The 19,398-nt window shown below is 34.0% G+C and overlaps 1 protein-coding gene across 3 annotated transcripts in view; it reads right to left on the minus strand.

The window, feature by feature from the left end:
- Window positions 1–816: 816 nt before the first annotated feature.
- The window catches only part of KIF3A (kinesin family member 3A), a 48,488-nt gene continuing 29,906 nt past the window's right edge, over window positions 817–19,398 (minus strand). Inside the window, exons 9-19 of one of the 3 annotated variants that reach the window (XM_030317887.2) lie at window positions 17,455–17,553; window positions 15,677–15,748; window positions 13,571–13,579; window positions 10,128–10,284; window positions 9,552–9,732; window positions 8,839–8,949; window positions 8,115–8,240; window positions 6,895–6,948; window positions 6,468–6,536; window positions 5,768–5,892; window positions 817–4,100 (exon numbers count right to left, since the gene is read on the minus strand). In XM_030317887.2, the coding sequence (XP_030173747.1) occupies window positions 4,052–4,100; window positions 5,768–5,892; window positions 6,468–6,536; window positions 6,895–6,948; window positions 8,115–8,240; window positions 8,839–8,949; window positions 9,552–9,732; window positions 10,128–10,284; window positions 13,571–13,579; window positions 15,677–15,748; window positions 17,455–17,553 (1,052 nt within the window). In that variant the 3' untranslated portion in view covers window positions 817–4,051. The remainder of the gene's footprint in view (window positions 4,101–5,767; window positions 5,893–6,467; window positions 6,537–6,894; window positions 6,949–8,114; window positions 8,241–8,838; window positions 8,950–9,551; window positions 9,733–10,127; window positions 10,285–13,570; window positions 13,580–15,676; window positions 15,749–17,454; window positions 17,554–19,398) is intronic. The other 2 variants (XM_030317895.2, XM_030317903.2) reach the window with 2 other exon arrangements.

The following is a 19,398-nucleotide window of genomic DNA, read 5'->3' on the forward strand; positions in this document are numbered from 1 at the left end:
GGGCGCCTAGGTGGCTCAGTCGGTTAAGCACCCGAGTTTGGCTCAGGTCACGATCTCACAGTTTGTGGGTTCAAGACCAGCACTGGGCTCTCTCTGTGCTGACAGCTCAGAGCCTGGAGCCTGCTTCAGATTCTGTGTCTCCTTCTCTCTCTGCTCTCCCCCCACCATACCCCCCAGCTCGTGTTCTCTCTCTTAAAAATAAACATTTGGGACATGTGGGTGGCTCAGTTGGTTGAGTGTCCAACTTTGGCTCAGGTCATGATCTCACAGTTTGTGGGTTTGAGCCCCACGTCAGGCTCTGTGCTGACAGCTCAGAGCCTGGACACTGCTTAGGATTCTGTGTCTCCCTCTCTCTCTGCCTCTACCCTGCTCACACTCTGTCTCTCTCTTCCAAAAATAAATAAACATTGAAAAAAAATGTTTAAATAAACACTAAAAATTTGTAAATAAATACACATTTAAAAAATTAATAACAAAAAGTTTTGGGTGTGAAGGATGCTTGGGTGGCTCAGTCAGTTAAGCTTCTGACTAGTGATTTCGGCTCAGATCATGATCTCACGATAGAGCCCCACGTTGGGCTCTGATGACAGCACAGAGCCTGCTTGGGATTCTCTCTCTCTTGCTCTCTCGCTCTCTCTCTCTCTCTCTCTGCCCCTACCCCACTCACGCAAATCTTTGTCTCCAAATAAACAAACATTAAAAAAAAATTGGGGTGTGAAATGACACAGGCCTCTCTAAACCATATAAAATTGAGATGCCAAGCATAAAGACCCACAAAGAGAGTTCAGGGGAAAAAGCAGACCGCCACTATCAGTGTTAGGTAAAGATTTTTATTTCTAACTTAACCATGCTGCATGTATACATACAATATCAATATATACAACTTGAACAAATACAATTTATACATAAAATACAATGAAAGTGTGGCTTTTGAAATTAATGCAACAAACTCATTGGAAGATCTGCAATTTTGGCCAGTATACAGTATTGTAGTAATGCTACTGAAGTTATTAATGATTTAAAATTAATCAAACTACAGTATAAGTTCAAAGGCACTAGGAAGATCTAGGTTTTCTTCTAGCATTTTAAAAACAAAAAATAACTAAAAAGGAAAACAAATGTATACATTAAGAAACTGGGCAGACACTGGCATGCTTAAATGTAAACTCTACCCATTCCTTAATTCACAGCCCTGTAAGAAAGAGAGGGACCTCCCTTTATAGAAGAGTTAAGGGGAAAGATATTTTTAGAAGACTAAAAATGACAGCTACAACCCAAAAACCATAATCATAATTTTAAAAATATGTTACAGATCAAGTAGAATCACCTCCCTCCCCCAAAATAATCTTAAATTTCTTGCTGCAAAAAAAAAGGTCCCCTTTTCCCAGAAAGATGAGATACCTTGTCAAATGGATTCTACTTGCCAGATAAAAACACAGATGCAGGCCACCCCCATATACCTTGATTAATCTTATATTTTACAAGAATCTAAACAAAAAGGGGGTGTTAATATCCTAATTATAAGTATATATAATTGAGGTTTTAAAACAGGGTTTATTAAAGAATGTATCACAAACAATTAACATTCTACCAAGGCTCCTTTTAATAAATAAATATTACTTTTTTAAATTAAAGAGAAAATACCCTTTCAATAACCTATTTATATGAGACACTCATCTTAAAACTGTCTATTTCAAATAATGAGCAAGTATCTTCATCCATATCCTTTCATGAAATTAACACTGAAGTTAAAAATATTTCATTTTATGGACAAAGACACAGTACATGTGAAGAAACCACAGAATTGCTATGATCAGAGCTAAATGAACAGCTCTAAAGTCAGTATCCCATGTTTTCATATGGATATTCAAGCCTGGCTCGAATATCTTATTTTGGTATTTCATAAAATGAATATCTAAGGTACATCTGGTATAATCAATTTCTGATGTAAATGTTAAAAAAAAAAAAAAACTGCTCACATGGCCTGTTTTGTAAATTCCTCAATGTTTTGACTTTTTACAGATTTTTGCTATTGTAGCAGAAGTGGAATAGAAAAATAAATCTAACACACTGGCTTAAATTTTCTGTTTTAAAGCTTAATGCACAAGTTGTTCCTTCCCCACAGCAAAGGGAATATAGTGAACGATACTGTAATAGCCTGTAATAGCGTCTTATGGTGAAAGATGGGAGCTACACTTGCCATGAGCACAGTGTAACTCAGCAGCGGAATCACTATTTTGCACACCTGAAACTAATGTAACACTGTGTGTCAACTCTACTCAAAAACAATAAAAAATGAAGTTATTCCTTTCCTATTCACTGGATGGTTAAAGGCTAGAAGTGTGGATTTTTAGAAAGAAGTATGCATCTTTTTTATTCTACTGGCAAAATTAAGATTTCTCTGGAGCATTTGCTAACCATTAAATGCGCATCTACAACTGCCAAGACATTCTGCACAGACAAAGCTTTTACAAGACACAAATTCACCTCTAGTCTTCACAGTACCTGAACAATGCCCCACAGAGTGTAAAGTCAAAACTTCTAACTATCTTACACATTACAAGGAAAATGCTGCCAGGTAAATGCAATTCTTATTACCTAGAAAATATTCACCATACACAGGACATCTGGTACACCACCTTTGGAATGAACTTTAAACTTAGAGACGCATTTTTACCACCACCTCACAATCATGCCACCTACACTCACCCCCAGTCTATAGGCAGCTTGGTAACTACAAACCAATATTTAACCAAACTTACTAAAATACTGTTCACTTAATAAATACTAATTTATGAAGTCTCAAACTTGCAACCAATGGACTTTAGGGCTGATCATATAATTTTAAAATTCATAAAAGATACATTAAGTGGCTTAGGAGTAGCATAACTTATGAAAAAATTAAAATTTTGTAAGCAATCACCATGAGAACAATTCTAACTATTACAACTTATTTTACTATAAAAATGATTTTTTTTTTATTTTTAAAGGAATATGGTGTAACTGGGATTTGTCAATAAAAGAAATTCAGGGAAGAATGTTTTCTTTTTATAAAATATGAATAAAAGCAAAACAAATGTTTTAAAGTCTAAGAATTAAAAGATACACATATTTCTTGCTTTGATTGCATTTTGTGGAAAATGGAGACCTTTCTCAATTGGGAGATACAGAGCAATTCCTATCACAATTTAGAACTGAGATGCAGAAAAGCATCCATTAGTCACACTCAAAGTGAATTTTAGAAAATATACATATATGGGCAAAGGTTAGTGACCAGTATTTAGCTTCTTAATTTTCTGCAACTGTGACTTTTATATCTATCTACAAACTCAATGCTTCGAGAGAACATGAAACCAGAACCAAAAAAGTGTATTTCACTTGAAGTCCAAGTGGCAGAAAAAGGTCAAGAGAGGTCCTAAAGAAATGTGTTTCCAACTTTTGCATTTTAAACATGTATACTTCTAAAGTTTGGCTGCTGAATTATAAAATTTTCCAAAGATCAATAACGTAAGTTGTCTCATACTTAAAATGCAATGAATGTTAGTATAAAAATTAGAACATTTTTAAATAGGCCAGGTGGGTGTTAAGATCAAATAATTTCTTAGATATGCAGCCCATACAGTCACATATGACAGCACAACATAGAATGATGAGATCTGCTACTTTCTGTGTGCAAAACAGGACATATATATTTTTTTCTATTTTGCCTATCCAGTTACCTAATTATACAGTAGTTGAATAAATCACTAGCAGATTTATGTATACATTAAACTGCAACTCTCTCAGTATAGTAAGCTGCTCCCCCAAGTTCCCTGCACAGTATAGAGTGTAATATGACAATCTGAACAATTACCAGTTGTACAATTTTAATATGACATTAATATATATACTGACTAAGACTTATTAGGCAAAATATTAGTTCCAGTCTTACTCCATGATTTACAGCTTCCATAATCTGAAATTACACAACAGTCTTCAGTGTTTTAATTAAAGATTTTGTCTAGGCATGAGAATATCATTAATTTTTATTGTGACTTTAAGTCTGTAATGTCTACTGAAGTAAAGAGTCAATCACAGTTTCAGGCTTTGCAGAACGCTTTCTGTTTGGAGAAGAGAAAAAGAAAATATGAATGCTTTCCTAAAAGACTGAATGCAAACACTTTACATTATGTAGCAGGTATGGCCACAGAGTAGCCATAAGGTCTAGAAACAAGCCAAGGTTTGCCACGTTTGACATGTTAAGAGATCAATGCCCACCTTTTTAGGCCAGAGGAAGGTCACCTGAAGTAGCTGCAAGAGCCTGACACTTTACCCTACCAACCAGAATGTAAGGGATTGAGTCAATGAAAACTTCTAAAATAGGACTAGACAGGCCAGGGCCAAGTGGACTGTATGTTTGCCAGGCCTGAGCCCCTGGATTATCTGTTCTGGGGCATGCTGAAGGTACAGGTTCATTCAGTGAAAAAAAGAGACACAAATCCTCTGAAGCAACACCTGCAGAAGCATGTGCAGGGACCGATGGAAATACTACATTAATGTACGGTGTTCAATGGAATTTTGCTTAGCGCACTGAACTATGCATTTCTAATTTACAGGAACATCACATTGGACCTTATCAGGTAATGTGATACATTATCAACAAACCATTTATTGTGTATGTTTACGTTCAGGGGCATCTACTGTTTTTATAATACAGAAGGCTAATTCTGGTACACAGAGAATGATAGGTTTGGCTCATCCAATGTTGGCTCAAATGAAATTTTTTTACGTTAAATCATTTATCATCACTCTTGTGTTGTAATTTTTCTTATTGACTGCAGAGGTAAGAGAAAAATATCTCTATTAAAAATGGAAAAATGAAAGATCCAGCAGGATTTGTGTTTGACTTCTTCATTCACTAATGTTACACAAATGGGTTCTGTTGACATGTGAAAAGTTTTTAACAAGTGGCACTTGAATGCCAAGAAATGTAAAAATTTGTACATCTTTACAATGCTACTGACCTTCAGTCACATAAACCAAATTTACAGATGTTAGGTTATGTCTATGATGTTACGTAACATAAAATATTAAAACCTTACAACTTCATCTGACTTATAGCTCAAAAGTCTACATACTCAAAGTAGGGGGGAAAATAAGCTTAATATTTCCTATCATTTCAGGAGCTCCAAGTGTTAAAATCAGTTTAAATAAACTGAACAGTACTTACATAGGGAAGGGAGAGAAGAAACACGCCCCAGCCCTGATCTCATGTTATGATACATATAGACTACTCAACAGTCAAAACCAGCACTCAAAGGAAAGGGAAAAATGGTCAGAAAAGCTTTCTTTAACTAGCAAGGTTAAAGGTTAAAGGTTCTTGGAGCAATGTTTATAACAGAAAAGCAAGCCAGCAAATATAAGACCCTGGAGTTGAACCAGGCAAATTCATTAGCATCTCACTAGAAGAATTACTGTAAGAAATTAAGGGATTAAGATAGATAGATAAGAGATGACTTCTAATACATTTGGATAGAACAAAGTATATTAAAAATAAACTCTAGTACTCAGGGAGGCTAAAGAAATTGGAAGCCTTAATTTAATTCTTTAGTTTTTACTTACTCAAATCATTACTACATAAGGACTCGGATATTTATTTAAATACAACTAAAATGCAGCTCTTTAATACAGCTAAAACATTTATTATGTTAAGTAAATTTCCTCTAAATGTATCTACATAGGATATCTCAGTGCCTTTATCTCACAGGACTGAAAGAGAAGTCTTTACCTTCGCCCCGTCTTTGGCCTTGCTTTCCCCTTTGACGTCCGTGGCCTCTCTAACTTCATCAGGGACTGCCGGAGGCTCTCCTCAGTATAGGCAAGATACACGTGGGAAAGGTCCACTTCAAAGGGCTAAGTAAAGGGAGCAAACACAAGACACTCTTATAGGAAGGATTTAAACCAGATGTGGGGAGAAGATTAAAAATACTGAATATACTCCTAGAGAAAAACTGCAGAAGACCAAATAAATGTCTAAGGGTATCTTTTTCTAATGCCACTCATGTCAAACGTATTCACCATGGGCGGTAAGTAAGGAGCCCTGACACCCTATCAATATCTTCAGAGGAAAGGAAAACCACTATTGTTTCCCCTATAGCTCCTACTTCCTCTTGCTGACCTAGGTCCAGGACCAGCTCTGAGAAGGAGACAGACCCACTCTGGTCTCTAACTATCCCCCCGCCATGGCCTGGAGAGGTGAAGAGGCTCTGAAGAAGCCACCATGCCACCTGTGTGGTGCAAAGGGAAAGCCTACCTTCATGACTGAGGGGAGCAGAAACGTCCTCTACCCCCCTCCCAGGGCTTCTCTTCCCAAAAGATAGGCCTATTTTTCAGCTGAGCTGATTAATTTAAATCATATTGATAACACAGATGAGTGACCCACATCCTATAAAGAAACTGGAGTTACAACAACAAAAAAGCACTCTTACATCTTTCTCTTTTTTATCAGGAGCTGGAGTCTGCTTCCTCATGTTATTTCCTGTATAGGCAACACATTTCTCAAAAAAGGAAAAAAAAGGGGAGGGAGGAAAATTATCTTAATTAGCAATTAATACTGAGAATAAGGCAAATTACTATGAGGTATACTGATGTTACAATCGTAAAACGTAATTTGAATACTGGAAAAGAAAGGAATCTAGAACTCCGACAGTCCTGTGCAGCCCCAAACGACACCACTTCCCCTGAATAGTCTGTGTGATATAACACGGTTAATGAGAAAAATATCTTATCCACTCTAGTGGACTCTCATCTGATTCATTCCCTGGACCATCTTAGTCTCCTCAGAGCCAGCACAGTCCCCAGGCCACAAGATGCACTCCATTAAGTACTTCATGAGAGGATGAAGGTAATACTCACCAGCTGCCATTCTCCTATGTCTTCATTCCAGTGGACGTAGTTTTCAATCATTTCCTTTTAAGAGTCAAAGATGGTCTACTTTTAATATTTAATAACATTTGAAATACTGAAAACGCTCTCAAAACTAAAATTTTAACATATTAAGTAAAAAAAGTTGCCTCAAAACATTGTATACTGCATTATAACTTTCTGATAAATTTAAAAATACATACTTTGAAGGAATTTACATAAATGCAATTAAACCATATAAAAATAAAAAGCAATAAAATGAAGAACATGGGATTCAGGATGATGGCGACCATGAGTTGGAAGAGGCAACGGGATGGCAGAGGGGAAAGGGAAACCATTTGGTTAGAAATAGGTTACATCCTGATACCAGCTTTTGTTATGCATGACAAGGTCACTACAAAGTAAATAACAAAAAAAGGCCAAAACAAACACAACTAACCAACTAAATAAAAGCAGGTCACCCAAGGACCAGTAAGGAGAATGTACCATGAAACAAAAATTTCGTCAACCTGAGGTCCAAAGGAAAAAAATATTAAGGCTTATTTTCAGAAAAAGTTCTTTGAGCTATACAGAGACTCGAAATAAATTTTTGAAAAATTAGTACGTTAAGGTACACTAAAATGTACCAGAAAAGTGGCAATTTGGGGTACAGAGAGGCTGACATTTTAAAGTTATACTAGAATTAAAAATCAACATCCACCTGGAGATGGATGGCAGTGATGAATGCAAAACACCATAAACATACTTAATGTCACCGAACTATATTCCTCAAAATAGTCTAAAAAGGTAAATTTCATGTTATGTGTATTTTACCATATACACTACACTATGATACACACACATGCACACACACACACACGCACATACACACAATTAGTATCCATAAGCAGGGAGAAAAATTAGCAAAGGAGTTTCATTTATTCTATTTATAGGATCAAGTATATTGAATGAATAAACAGGAATGCAATTACCTAAATCTGGGTTCCTCCAAAGGGCTGAGAAATTCTTAGTTAGATACTTACATACTCAGAGAATTATGTATTGAGAAAAGATAACAGTTGAAGTGAAATGTGATGGCATTAGTTCAAGTAAATTTTACTGTCAACAACTGAAATGTAAATACGTACCATCAATTAAATTAAAAATTATATTCCCATTTCTTCACCCCAGCCAAGTGATGTAACATCTAGGTCAGAGAACTTCCCTCTTACCTGATAATCTTGAGGTATAAAGTTATCAATAATAAGCATCTGAAGTCGAAGCTCCCGGCTAAGTTGTCGAATATTCTCCAGGAGGCCTTCAATTTCCCTCTGATGCTCCTGTTGGAGATCAGCCATCTACCAGAAGAATCAATAAAAATATGAAGGGCAAACAAGATTTTAAATACAGAACAGTTTTATCTGATTTAAGCACTGGCCTAAGAAACCTTGTAAAACTTACTCAGTTTTTTCACAAAAACAATGCACAAAACGATACTACCCCTTCACTATCTATTTCCACATTATTTTTTTTTCTTTTTTAATGTTTGTTTATTTTTAAGAGAGAGAGAAAGAAAGACAGAGTAGAGTGTGAGTGCAGGAGGGGCACAGAGAGCGAAGGAGACACAGAATCTGAAGCAGGCTCCAGGCTCTGAGCTGTCAGCACAGAGCCCGACGCAGGGTTCAAGCTAGGTTAACAGCGAGATCATGACCTGAGCCAAAGTCCGATACTTATTAACCAAATGAGTCACCAGGTGTCCCTATTTTCACATTATCAAGGTTGCAAATACACAATATAGCTTAAGAGCTAAAATGTGAAATTGCACACAAAGGAGAAAATGTTATTTCTTTAAAACTGTAAGCATACATTATAACCTCTTTAGGATTTTTAATCATACTCAAACAACTTTTTTTTTAATTCAGAGCTACATTTGTAGGTAATCTCTAGGAAACCAACCTCTGATTTGGCAGCCATCAGCATAGTCCACACTTTCTTTAATTTCTTGGTTTTTCCCTGTGCTTCCTCTTGCAAGCTGGTGTATTTTTCTTCAATATCCAAGCGTTCTTGCTATGACAAAAATTGATAAACTTCAGCCACAATCATTTATTCGTTAAGTCAAAATTTCATTATTTAACAAATGATAAAAATGTTTAGCAACTATTATCTTTCAAAGCAATTCACAGATCTGCTTTAAAATTTTATTAAGATTATAGATATAAGACAAATACCACATGATTTCACTTATATGTGTAATCTAAAAAACAAAACAAATGAACAAAGAGATAAACAAAAAGCAGAAACAGACCTATCACTACAGAGAACAACTGCTGGTTGGGTTTCAGGGGGAGAGAGGCAAAATGGATGAAGCAGGGAGTGGGAGGTACAGGCCTTCAGTTATGGAATGAGTAAGTCACAGAGATGAAAGGTGCTGCACAGGGAATATAGTCAAGAGTACCGTAACAGGGATTATATGTTAACAAACGGCAGCAACATTTGCCGGGAGTACAGATTAACATATAGAAAAACTGAATCACTATGTTGTACATCTGAAACTAGTATAACATTGTGTGTCTACTATACTTAATTAAAGATTATGGATATAGAGCTTTTCACTAGAAGAGTTAAATACCCAAGGCTAAGTGTCAACCAGAAACAAAAAGTCACATTACCTCTTTTTCCTCAAGTTCTCTGCGAAGTTGCTCTGCTCTTTTCCTCCGTTCTTCCAGCTCCATGTTAGATTCTTCAAGAAGTTTCTCTTGTTCCTCAGCTTTTGCCAACAAATCAACACCACCAACAATTACCTTCTTCTCCAGAGCAGATAATTTCTCTAGCAAAGATTGATGTTCTTGTCTGTTGATTAAAAAGGAGAATAGTTAATATCCATCGATTATCTTCTATTCTATCAATATCATTTCCCAAAATTTACCAGGTATTTGGATGCAAAATTTAAAAATAGGGATATAATTATGTAACGCCTCTATCAAATTATATCACAGTGTAGTATTAATTAACTTATGATTTAATCTCTAACACCCAACTTCACTGATAATTGTTCCTTCTACACAGAGATGAAATAACAAAAACAGATGTAATTTCTGGAAATACAACAAAACCTTCGATCCCAAAAAGCTATTCTGGAGACAAAAATCAAGCTTTTAATTACTATTTAATTTTCTTGCTTATACATGCTACGAAAAATACAAGATTTTTAAATCACGAATCTATCTCAATTCAGTAATACTCACTGAGCCTTAAGTAGATCTTTTTCCCGTTTCTCTAATTCAGCTCTAGCCTTGTTTCTTTCTTCTTCTTCCATGTCAAGCTTTGTTTCAAGTGCTTTTCTCTCCTCATCAATTTTTGCTTGCATTTCAACCATCTTATCTGGGGACACTTTCTTTTTACCTATATGAGTCATTTATTTGCAACAATCACTTTAGGGCCAATTTTTCAGGCTTGTATAAATTCTCTTCAATTACAAAAGATACCTTCCTCAATAATACAAAATCAAATACAATTTTGAGCAAATCAAATAATATATTTTATTTCTATTTAATATGTTCCTAGAATAACTTTTTAACTAATTGCTAAACAAACTGCTGTGTAATTATGCGATGATAACTAAAAACAAAAGTATGTGAAAGAGAAGCAAAACAGGTAAGTAGGAAAAAAAAAAAAAAAGATTAACAGGAAAGCCTAATAAAAAAAACAAAGATCTATGTATCCTCAAATACGCAGTATGTTCAAAAAAGCAGTATGATTGTTTACTTTTTTCTGATAACGAGGTACAAAATAAAGTGGCTTCCAAAAATACCCCCCAGAGTTTATTAAAATAAATGAATAAATAAAAGGCACATATAGTCATAAAATGCACAGATGAAAGTATCAGGCAAAATTTATAGCAAGAAGTTTCTAACATATATCTTCAGAATTTTTGTAAAATTTATGTTTAATAAAATTACTTGAAAGTGTTTCATTTCATATTATACCTTTATTAAAGGAAGAAATTCTATACTAATTATTTAACGGTTACATTACAATTAACCAGGCATTTTACAGTTGTTGAGCTACCATGATCTATCATCGTGTCTTAAATGAGCAATTAAAATAGCTCATTATTATGTCAAACTCAGGAGCCTAAATCTCAATAAGCCACTTTAAATATGTCAAGTATCAAATATAAATAGAAATACTATCAAATAATAAAGCTGGAAATGCAGTTTCCAGTTGATTATTTTGACTATAATGCCAACTAGTGTTTCACATATATATAATAGGTATCCAATGTAAGTTTATTGAATGAATTTCAAAATCATGAAACTAAAATGAGAAATCAAAAAGAGCAAATAAAAAACCAGGTTATCAAACTGGTTATGAAACTGAATCAAATAAATTCATTTCTGGTAATACAATTTCTTTGAAACATACTTTCCTTTAGAAAAACGATCAAACTTTTCGTAGAATTGGTGTGTGGCTCTCCTGAAAGCTTTCTGTCATTCTTAACTTCCTTCCCAAAGGACCACAGAAGAGTGTAAACCAGAAGAGTTTATAAATTGTTAATGTCTCCACCCAAAAGCTAACCCCTCCTGCTAACAAGGAAAGAGAACTGAAAGATAATGATGATGCAGATATTTATCTGAATATACATTTTCAGGAAACATGAGATGAAGAAGCATTCAGAGACTTTAAATCTTTAGGATAAAATTATATTAAAAACCCAAGGGTTTAAAATATATTACCCTCCATTTCTATAGAAATAAAAGTCCAAAGCAAACTTAAGCCACAAAACAAGTAAGTTAAATAAAAGAGTAAATGAAAGCACTGATCCAAATTCATGCTTTGGTGTGGTGTGATTCATTGCATTCCAAAAGTCAGGATGTAGACCTGAGTATGTTGGCTTCTTTGGCACAGCCACCTGTATTGAATATTCTGAATTATGCTGTTAAAAAAATGATTTTAAAAAGCAATCTAATTCCTACTCCCAGTGAACTCCTAGACAGGATTAATCAGCAGTACTATTTCTTAGAAATTTGAGGGGGAAAAGTTGAAGTTCAGGTATAAAGGAATTGCATACAGAGGGTGCCTGGCTCAGTGGGTAACACATACAACTCTTGATCTTGGGGTTATGAGTTCAAGCCCCACATCGGGTGTAGAGATTAAAAATAAAATCTTTAAAAAAATAAAACGAGGGCATGCATTAAAAAATTGTAACTTATTTTCCACCTCAGCATTACAAATATTTAAAGAAAAAATGGCCAATATGTTAAGACAAAAAACAAAACAAAAAAACCTCTCTGTAAAGATGTGGATATTAACAGCATAGCGGAAATAATCTGATAAACATATGCACATTAATTTTTAGGCTTCAGGGTTCTAGTTGTTTGGTTAACACTTAAAAATATCTAGTTTCTAACCCCATTAAGAGGCAGTAAAAAAGATATTATATATAGAAATACAAAAGCACAACCTGTTGATGAATTACTAGCAGGCCTGAATTGCATTAGTTATTCAAAACCATTCAGGTAGGATTTTCAAACTGACGCTTTAGCAGCAAAAATCTTACTGTGCTCTTACAATATTCTCATAAAGATGACCATGCATACAGGGTTCGGTTCAGTTTCAAAAGTCTAATATTTAAGTAAAATAATATTCTAGCCAGTATTATTCAGATAAATCAATGTATTTCTCTGCAAATAATATTTCAGGCTAAATGTGAATATGTTCCAACTCTCCTAACCAGTCACTTAAAATTGTGACATCACTAAAGTCACTCTTACGTTGATTTTTTTTTTAAGAATTTAAAAAAATCTTAACTAAACCAACCAAAAACCCTTCTTCTAATACTGCATGATAGATTTCAGCACAAAATTTCAGGTAAATACATCTTAAAAGTTGGTCATGTCATATAGTATATAATTAAGCCAAACAGAAATAATAGTATTTTTAATTGCCCTTTGCCATGCATTCCAACCAAAATTGCCAAGATGAAATTAAAGGGAAGAATTTCAGGAAGAGTTAACTGAATTAATTTCATTCTCATTACATGAGCATTGTTGGGCATAAGTACCCAGGTGTGCGATTCCTTTTTTCATTCAAGAAAAAAAAACTTTAAGTTTGTTTTTTTTTTTTTTGGATTCCTTGCTTTAAAAAAATGCTTGAATATGAAAATCATTTATATTTGCATTACTGAAATTTGGCCTAATGGGTCCTTAAAAATTTAGGAAAAAATATTCTGTCATCTGGTTCTGGTGTTATATTGACTTTTGTCTACTGTGTTGATGAGGTCTAGAGAATCCAGTGTGTGTGAATGTTGATCTAACACTTGTGAACTGTTCCTCTAAAAAGATCATTTGGAAACAAGACTGTTGCTAATATCTTCCTGAATAAAAATGGAGGTAATTTTTTTTTAATTTAGGAAAAAGTAAGTTTTTTAAAAAAAACTAAAAGTTGAAAACTAAAGTTGATTTTTTAAAATAAAAATTGAAACATTTTTTTTTTAATTTAGGAAAAAGTGAGGTTTTTTAAAAAAACTAAAGGTTGAAAACTAAAGTCAAAAGATTTTTTTTAATACAAAAGACAGATACTTACCTTGTAAAAAAATAGTATTAAATTTTAAAAATGTAATTAAATAACAAAATTCTTTATAGTTTAAATAATTATACCATGTGGAGTGCAAATCAATCACACCAACCTGCTTGATCTTTCAGTAAGAAGTAGTAAGCAAATCGTAGACAGGAAGCATATGCACAGAGATGAAGAGGAAAAAAAGAAAAACATTATTTCCTTTGTAAAACAAAGAAAAATGTATAATAGCATTTACTTACAGTATAAATACAGAAATAAATCAAATCATCAACACTGAAAGAGAGCAGCTTTACGTAAAAAGAAAGGATATTCAACACAATCAGAGATGTAATTTAAGCAAATAAGATTAAGATTACACTTCAAATGAATCTCAAAAGCTCACACAATGACTCCCACACTCCTGAAAATATAAGAGTTCAGCACCATGTGATTACACCAACGATACACATGGAATTGGGAACCTGCTAAGATCTAGGAAGTAGTCTGTAAGGACAAAACAAAAAACGATGCCAAATTTAAAAAATTAGCTGAAAGTAGCAAAATTTGCATTGTCTGTTTATAAAATTTCCCAATTCAATGTTCTAATATAAAGATCCAATACAGGTGTGCCTCCCTTTAAGAAAATCCAACACAAAATCCTCAATCAACTAAAGAGATGAATTGGATTATAGTAATTTGTAGCGATAACTTGATTAACAAAAGGATTTAACGAAGAAATGTTAAGGACAGCAAGTTCTCCCAATGGATGTGATTCTCCAATTTGGTTTATAAGCAAATTTTTCAGAAAAAAAAAAAAAAAACACATTAACTGCATAAAGTGAAGTACACCTGTATAATAACAAACTTGCATTCAATCTATTAGTAGATTGTTAAAGGCAATTATGATTTCATAGAAGTAAATGATCAATTGATGATTCAAGCAAAGAGCACCTTAAAAAAGGCCATTCATATTTTTAAAAGGAAAGGTACATACAAGTTACACACAGCAACCACATGCTGGGAAAACCATTTTTCCAATGCACCAACACACCCACATCACAACAAAAAACGTTGTATGCTAGGTACACAAGTAGTAACTAAAACTGCATGAACTGAACAAAGTACAACTCATTTCATATAACTACTCTTTAAAGATTAAGGTAAATTTTAAAAAAGAAAATTAAATTATAATGTTCCACTCAGATATTTTCTCAGACCTCACAGTTTATAATAAGAAATAATACCTCTATATGGTTTCTAAAGCAATTTCTTGTATTTTATAAATTATCCTATGAAATTAATTGTTTTGCTAAAATCTAAGAGTTGTCAAGAGAGAAAACAATTCTTAATATTCTTGGAATTCTTCCTCTAGAAAGCTAAATGTGTAAGAACAACCAAAGGTTTTTGTTATTAGTTTTGGAAAGGTGAGTACATGGATAATGCTTTAAAAGGCAGTAAGCTGCAATCTAGTACAAGAAAACATCAATTCCCCTTTCTTCTAAAAATATAAATAAAATTAACAATACTTTTCAACTTAATGAAATTAAGGTTTAAGAAAAAGCCTTTACGACTGAAATAAGTCTAGACAGATCCTGCAGAAACAATTTCTTATGGATCTGAAGTCTCTAATCATACCTTAGAACATTTCTTAAAATCAATCAGGTAGTTTAGAAATAGAGAAAAGTGGCCATTTGAAATACTACCCAATGTATCTTTACTTACTTCAAACTTTACAGTTTATTTGGGAGCTTTCCATCTTAAGCTACCCCTAAGAATAGGACACCAAAGCAGAAGATCTTTATAACCGTAAATAAAACATGTTATAATGGGCACTGGTGCATTGCCAAATATAATTTGTACTTTTAGAAATTCAGGATTTGTTACTGCATGTCCCTGATACTGACTAGGATTAGAAATTTATGATGAAACCTAAAAAGGAACCTCTTAATTATTCTTTTATACAGCTTACTAGCTCTCTTTACATTATCTCAATTGCAAAAGCATGAATCTCTCTTCCATTGTCTCAAACATAAGCTTAAGCACATGTTTTAACAATTATGGGTAATTGGAAGCAATGAAGAAGGGGAGAAATCATCACATGCTTTGTTCTACTGAGAAGTCCAACACGTATTCTTTAAATAATGACAGGGAGCAGTGCAGCATTTCTCAAATGAAGCCCACAGGTTATGGAAAAGCCAAAGCTCTGTGACGTAATTTAAGAGCTACCACTCACTAGGCAAGGACTTATCCAGAGGTTTCTCTATGACAGAACATGTGGAGTCTGAACTACTGCTGCTGCTACTGCCTGGAAGACAAAGAAATGAACCCAACGGGAACCAAAGAAAGAGGAAACAAGAAAATGAACACATACACAGAGGAAAATTCAGAATTTTAAAGAACAATCAAGCTTTGTACTAAAGAACCAAAACTTATTTTCCCTTAAAACCAGTCCTGGTATATTATCCAATATTCTCTAATTACAAAGTCAGACAGGGCAATTAGAAACTGTATTCCTTTAAGCATGTACTATGGGTAAATCCCAATATCTACTTAAAACAGCAGCAATTCAGAGGTTGGAATGACATGAATAAAAAAGTAAGTCAGTTGGTGACATTTAAGTCTCTTTAAACTATTTAGTTGATAAGTTACAGGAAGTGAGTTTTAAAACTCCAAATTTAAAGTTATGCACAATTAAAACTATAGAAATGATAAATTACCCTTCATTATAGACAGCTTGCTTTGTCTCCAATTTCACTCCTTCTCCACCAAAACATCAAGCAATTGGATGTAATTATGTATGTTTAAGGTTTCATGGCAAAACTGTGAAAGGCTCACTGAAAAATTTAAAATTTGTAAGCCTATCTTACAAGGTAATAAAATATCTTACTATTAAATATTTTAACATATTAAGCAATGGCATTTTTTTCTACTTAAAATTTTATTTTTAACAGATCTATTATCTGCTTTAGCTATGACAAGTCTGAAAAAAATAGGTATGAACACAAAAACATTTATGTAAATCAGGGGTGGGCAAACATATTCTGTTAACGGACAGATAATAAATGCCTTAGGCATTTATTCTGGGCTATCCAGAATCATGTGAAAGCAGCCATACACCATATGTAAACAAATGAGCATGGCTGTTTAAATAAAATTTTATTTACAAAAACAGGTGGCAGGGCAGATATGGCCAGTAGACTTATCATTGACCAACTCTTGCTCTAAATCATGTTCTACCTGTCTTTTTAAGTTATAGGACCTTTCATTTTAAAATTGGGGACTTCTGGGTTTATCTTCAACAAGATCATTTTAATAAGACAAGCAAAATATGCACCAGCTTGAAAACAATGATCCACACATTAATGATCCACATTAATGGAAGAGAGTTCTGAAATAAACAAACACTCAGAGCACAAAGGCTTGAAAAGCGGGCCATTATAATGTCTCTTTCACCTGTTACTTTTATCTTTATCACAATAAACACAACCTTACTTCACCCTTGGCAACAAACGCCCCATAAAAGAGTAAGAATGAAAGTGCATTTTACAAAGTATTGAAACATAAAATCCTCATACAAAGTTATTTAAAAAATTCAGTGACTTCTAAAGCCTACCCATGCTTGAGAAAAACTCCACATTATCCTGACTTCCTAAAACAAAACAAACAAAACAAAACAAAAAATTTAGGTTCCTAACAAAGATCAAAGTTCCCACATAAAATTAAAACCCTGAATGAAATCTTAACATGGTATAACCACTATCACAGATTTTTACATTTCTAAATTGTAAAAAGACAGAAGATAAGGTATTCTGATTCAGCTGTAAATAGAAGATCAGCACTAGAGAAAAAAATAAGGCAAAGTTAACCATGTATATGGCATATTTCTTGTTTGAACTGCTACCATAACTAAAAATGGCAAAAGAAAAGGCATGCACTCAACTGCATTAGGAATGTGAAATCATATGTAGGTAGCAATCCCAGTTAATTTCTAGAACATTAAAAAGAACTTACCCCTTCTTTTTTTCCTCTTCTCTCCATCTTCTCCAACCTCACCCTCTTCATCATCCTCTTCCTCTGACCCACTGATATCAGAGCCTGATATTTCTTCCCCTGAACAGAAATTTTACAAAACGATTTATATTCTATACCAGATAGGTCATGACCTCTATTAATTTTCTTCATTAAGTTTTTTTTTGCCTGAAACAAACCATATTTTAATATTCCTAAACAGTATATCAGATATGCTAACCTCAGGAATAGATATGATGTACATAGAGGCTTTAAAGTTCCTAAAGAGAAGTTAAACTGATCTACTTAAAATTTCAAATGATTAGTTTACAAACAGTTCTAAATACACATAAAAATTTCATGTTAAAGTTGTTATTTCGGATTTTTGAAAAAGAGATCACTTTGGGAGACCATTTTCTCATGGGTTTTCTGTTTAAGATGTTAAATAATTCATTCAACCAGCATATTTTTTTAAGAACCATAAAATTGTCATCTAACATAGTGATTCCACTTTTAGAACTATATCATAAGAAATGTTTCAAAAGAAGGGGTTATTTGTACAAAGGGTATAACTTTTCCTTAAGACTGCATTAAAAAAAATTTTTTTTTTAATGTTTATTTTTGCGAGAGAGAGAGTGAAAGCAGGGGAGGAGTAGAGAGAGAGGGAGACACAGAATCCGAAGCAGGCTACAGGCTGTGAGCACGGAGCCTGATTGGGGGCTCGAACTCACTAACTGTGAGATCATGACCTGAGCCGAAGTCAGACACTTAACTGAGCCACCCAGGGGCCCAAAGACTGGATTTTTTAAGTAATCTCTACACCCAACGTGGGCCTCTTAACTCACAACCCTGCGATCGAGAGTCACTCTTCCAAATGAGCCAGCCAGGCACCCCAAGTATGACTTACAATGAAAAACAAAAAATAAAATAAAAGGGAGTAATTAAACTAATATTAATTCAAAGCAGTACTATATTACCTCCAAAATAGTTATTTAAAAATAATACCGTCAATGTAAGAAATGTCTAAAAAAAACAAAGGTAACTTGGGGGAAAAATATACACTCATCACAAATGATAATATCTGAACAACAGTAAATAATGGATGGGAAGAGATCGGCATATTGGGAGAAAAAAATCATTAAAAACATTTTCTTTAGGCCTAGTGACAATGACACCCTTGTAGCAGTGAGTGCACATAATGTCCAAATCTCGATTTCTAAATACCATTCTCCATTGAGAGGGACCAGGGAGAAACAGATGGTTTTAAAACCAGAGCAGGGAAAATATAAAATGAGCCTAAAACACATGTGGTGCCAGAAATAAGTAAGTGCTCAAAACCACAAGCCAAAAAAATGATGGGAGCATCTCAAAGGATGTAGCAACCAACTACCCTGAAGGGGTGCCTATGGCTAAAGTCCAAGTAATTTGAGCAATAAAACAAATAACGATATTGTTGCATTACACTGCACAACACAGTGCATTGACATAAATAAATAATTGAATAAATAAACCAGTGAGGGATAAGGGACTATTCCCCCTCACAAGAGAATGCCAGACATTAAATATTAGAAGGAATGGTGAGAAGAGAAAGTCACCACTGAGCAAATGCCACAGATTTATTGCTACAGGCAAGAACCCCTGTTGGGTGCTAAAATTAGGGCAGAAAAGAATGATGAGAAACAGGATCTTTTCATAATTTTTCAGAGTATCTTCTCATGAGACATACCTTAAGACCAAAGAAAAAAATTAAATGATAGAATTTATAGTGAAGAATCCTTGCAGAATAATTATGAGAGAACTACAGACAACCCAAACTGAAGAACATTCTACAAATATATGACCTTTACAGTGTAAAGACCATGAAAGACAAAGGAAGATGAGGAACTGGAGACAGGAGGAGACTAAAAGGTCCTGACAACTAACTGCAATGTGTGAGCCTAGACTACA

The sequence above is a fragment of the Lynx canadensis genome, chromosome A1, assembly GCF_007474595.2.
Source record: "Lynx canadensis isolate LIC74 chromosome A1, mLynCan4.pri.v2, whole genome shotgun sequence".
In the NCBI taxonomy this organism is placed as follows: Eukaryota; Metazoa; Chordata; class Mammalia; order Carnivora; family Felidae; genus Lynx; species Lynx canadensis.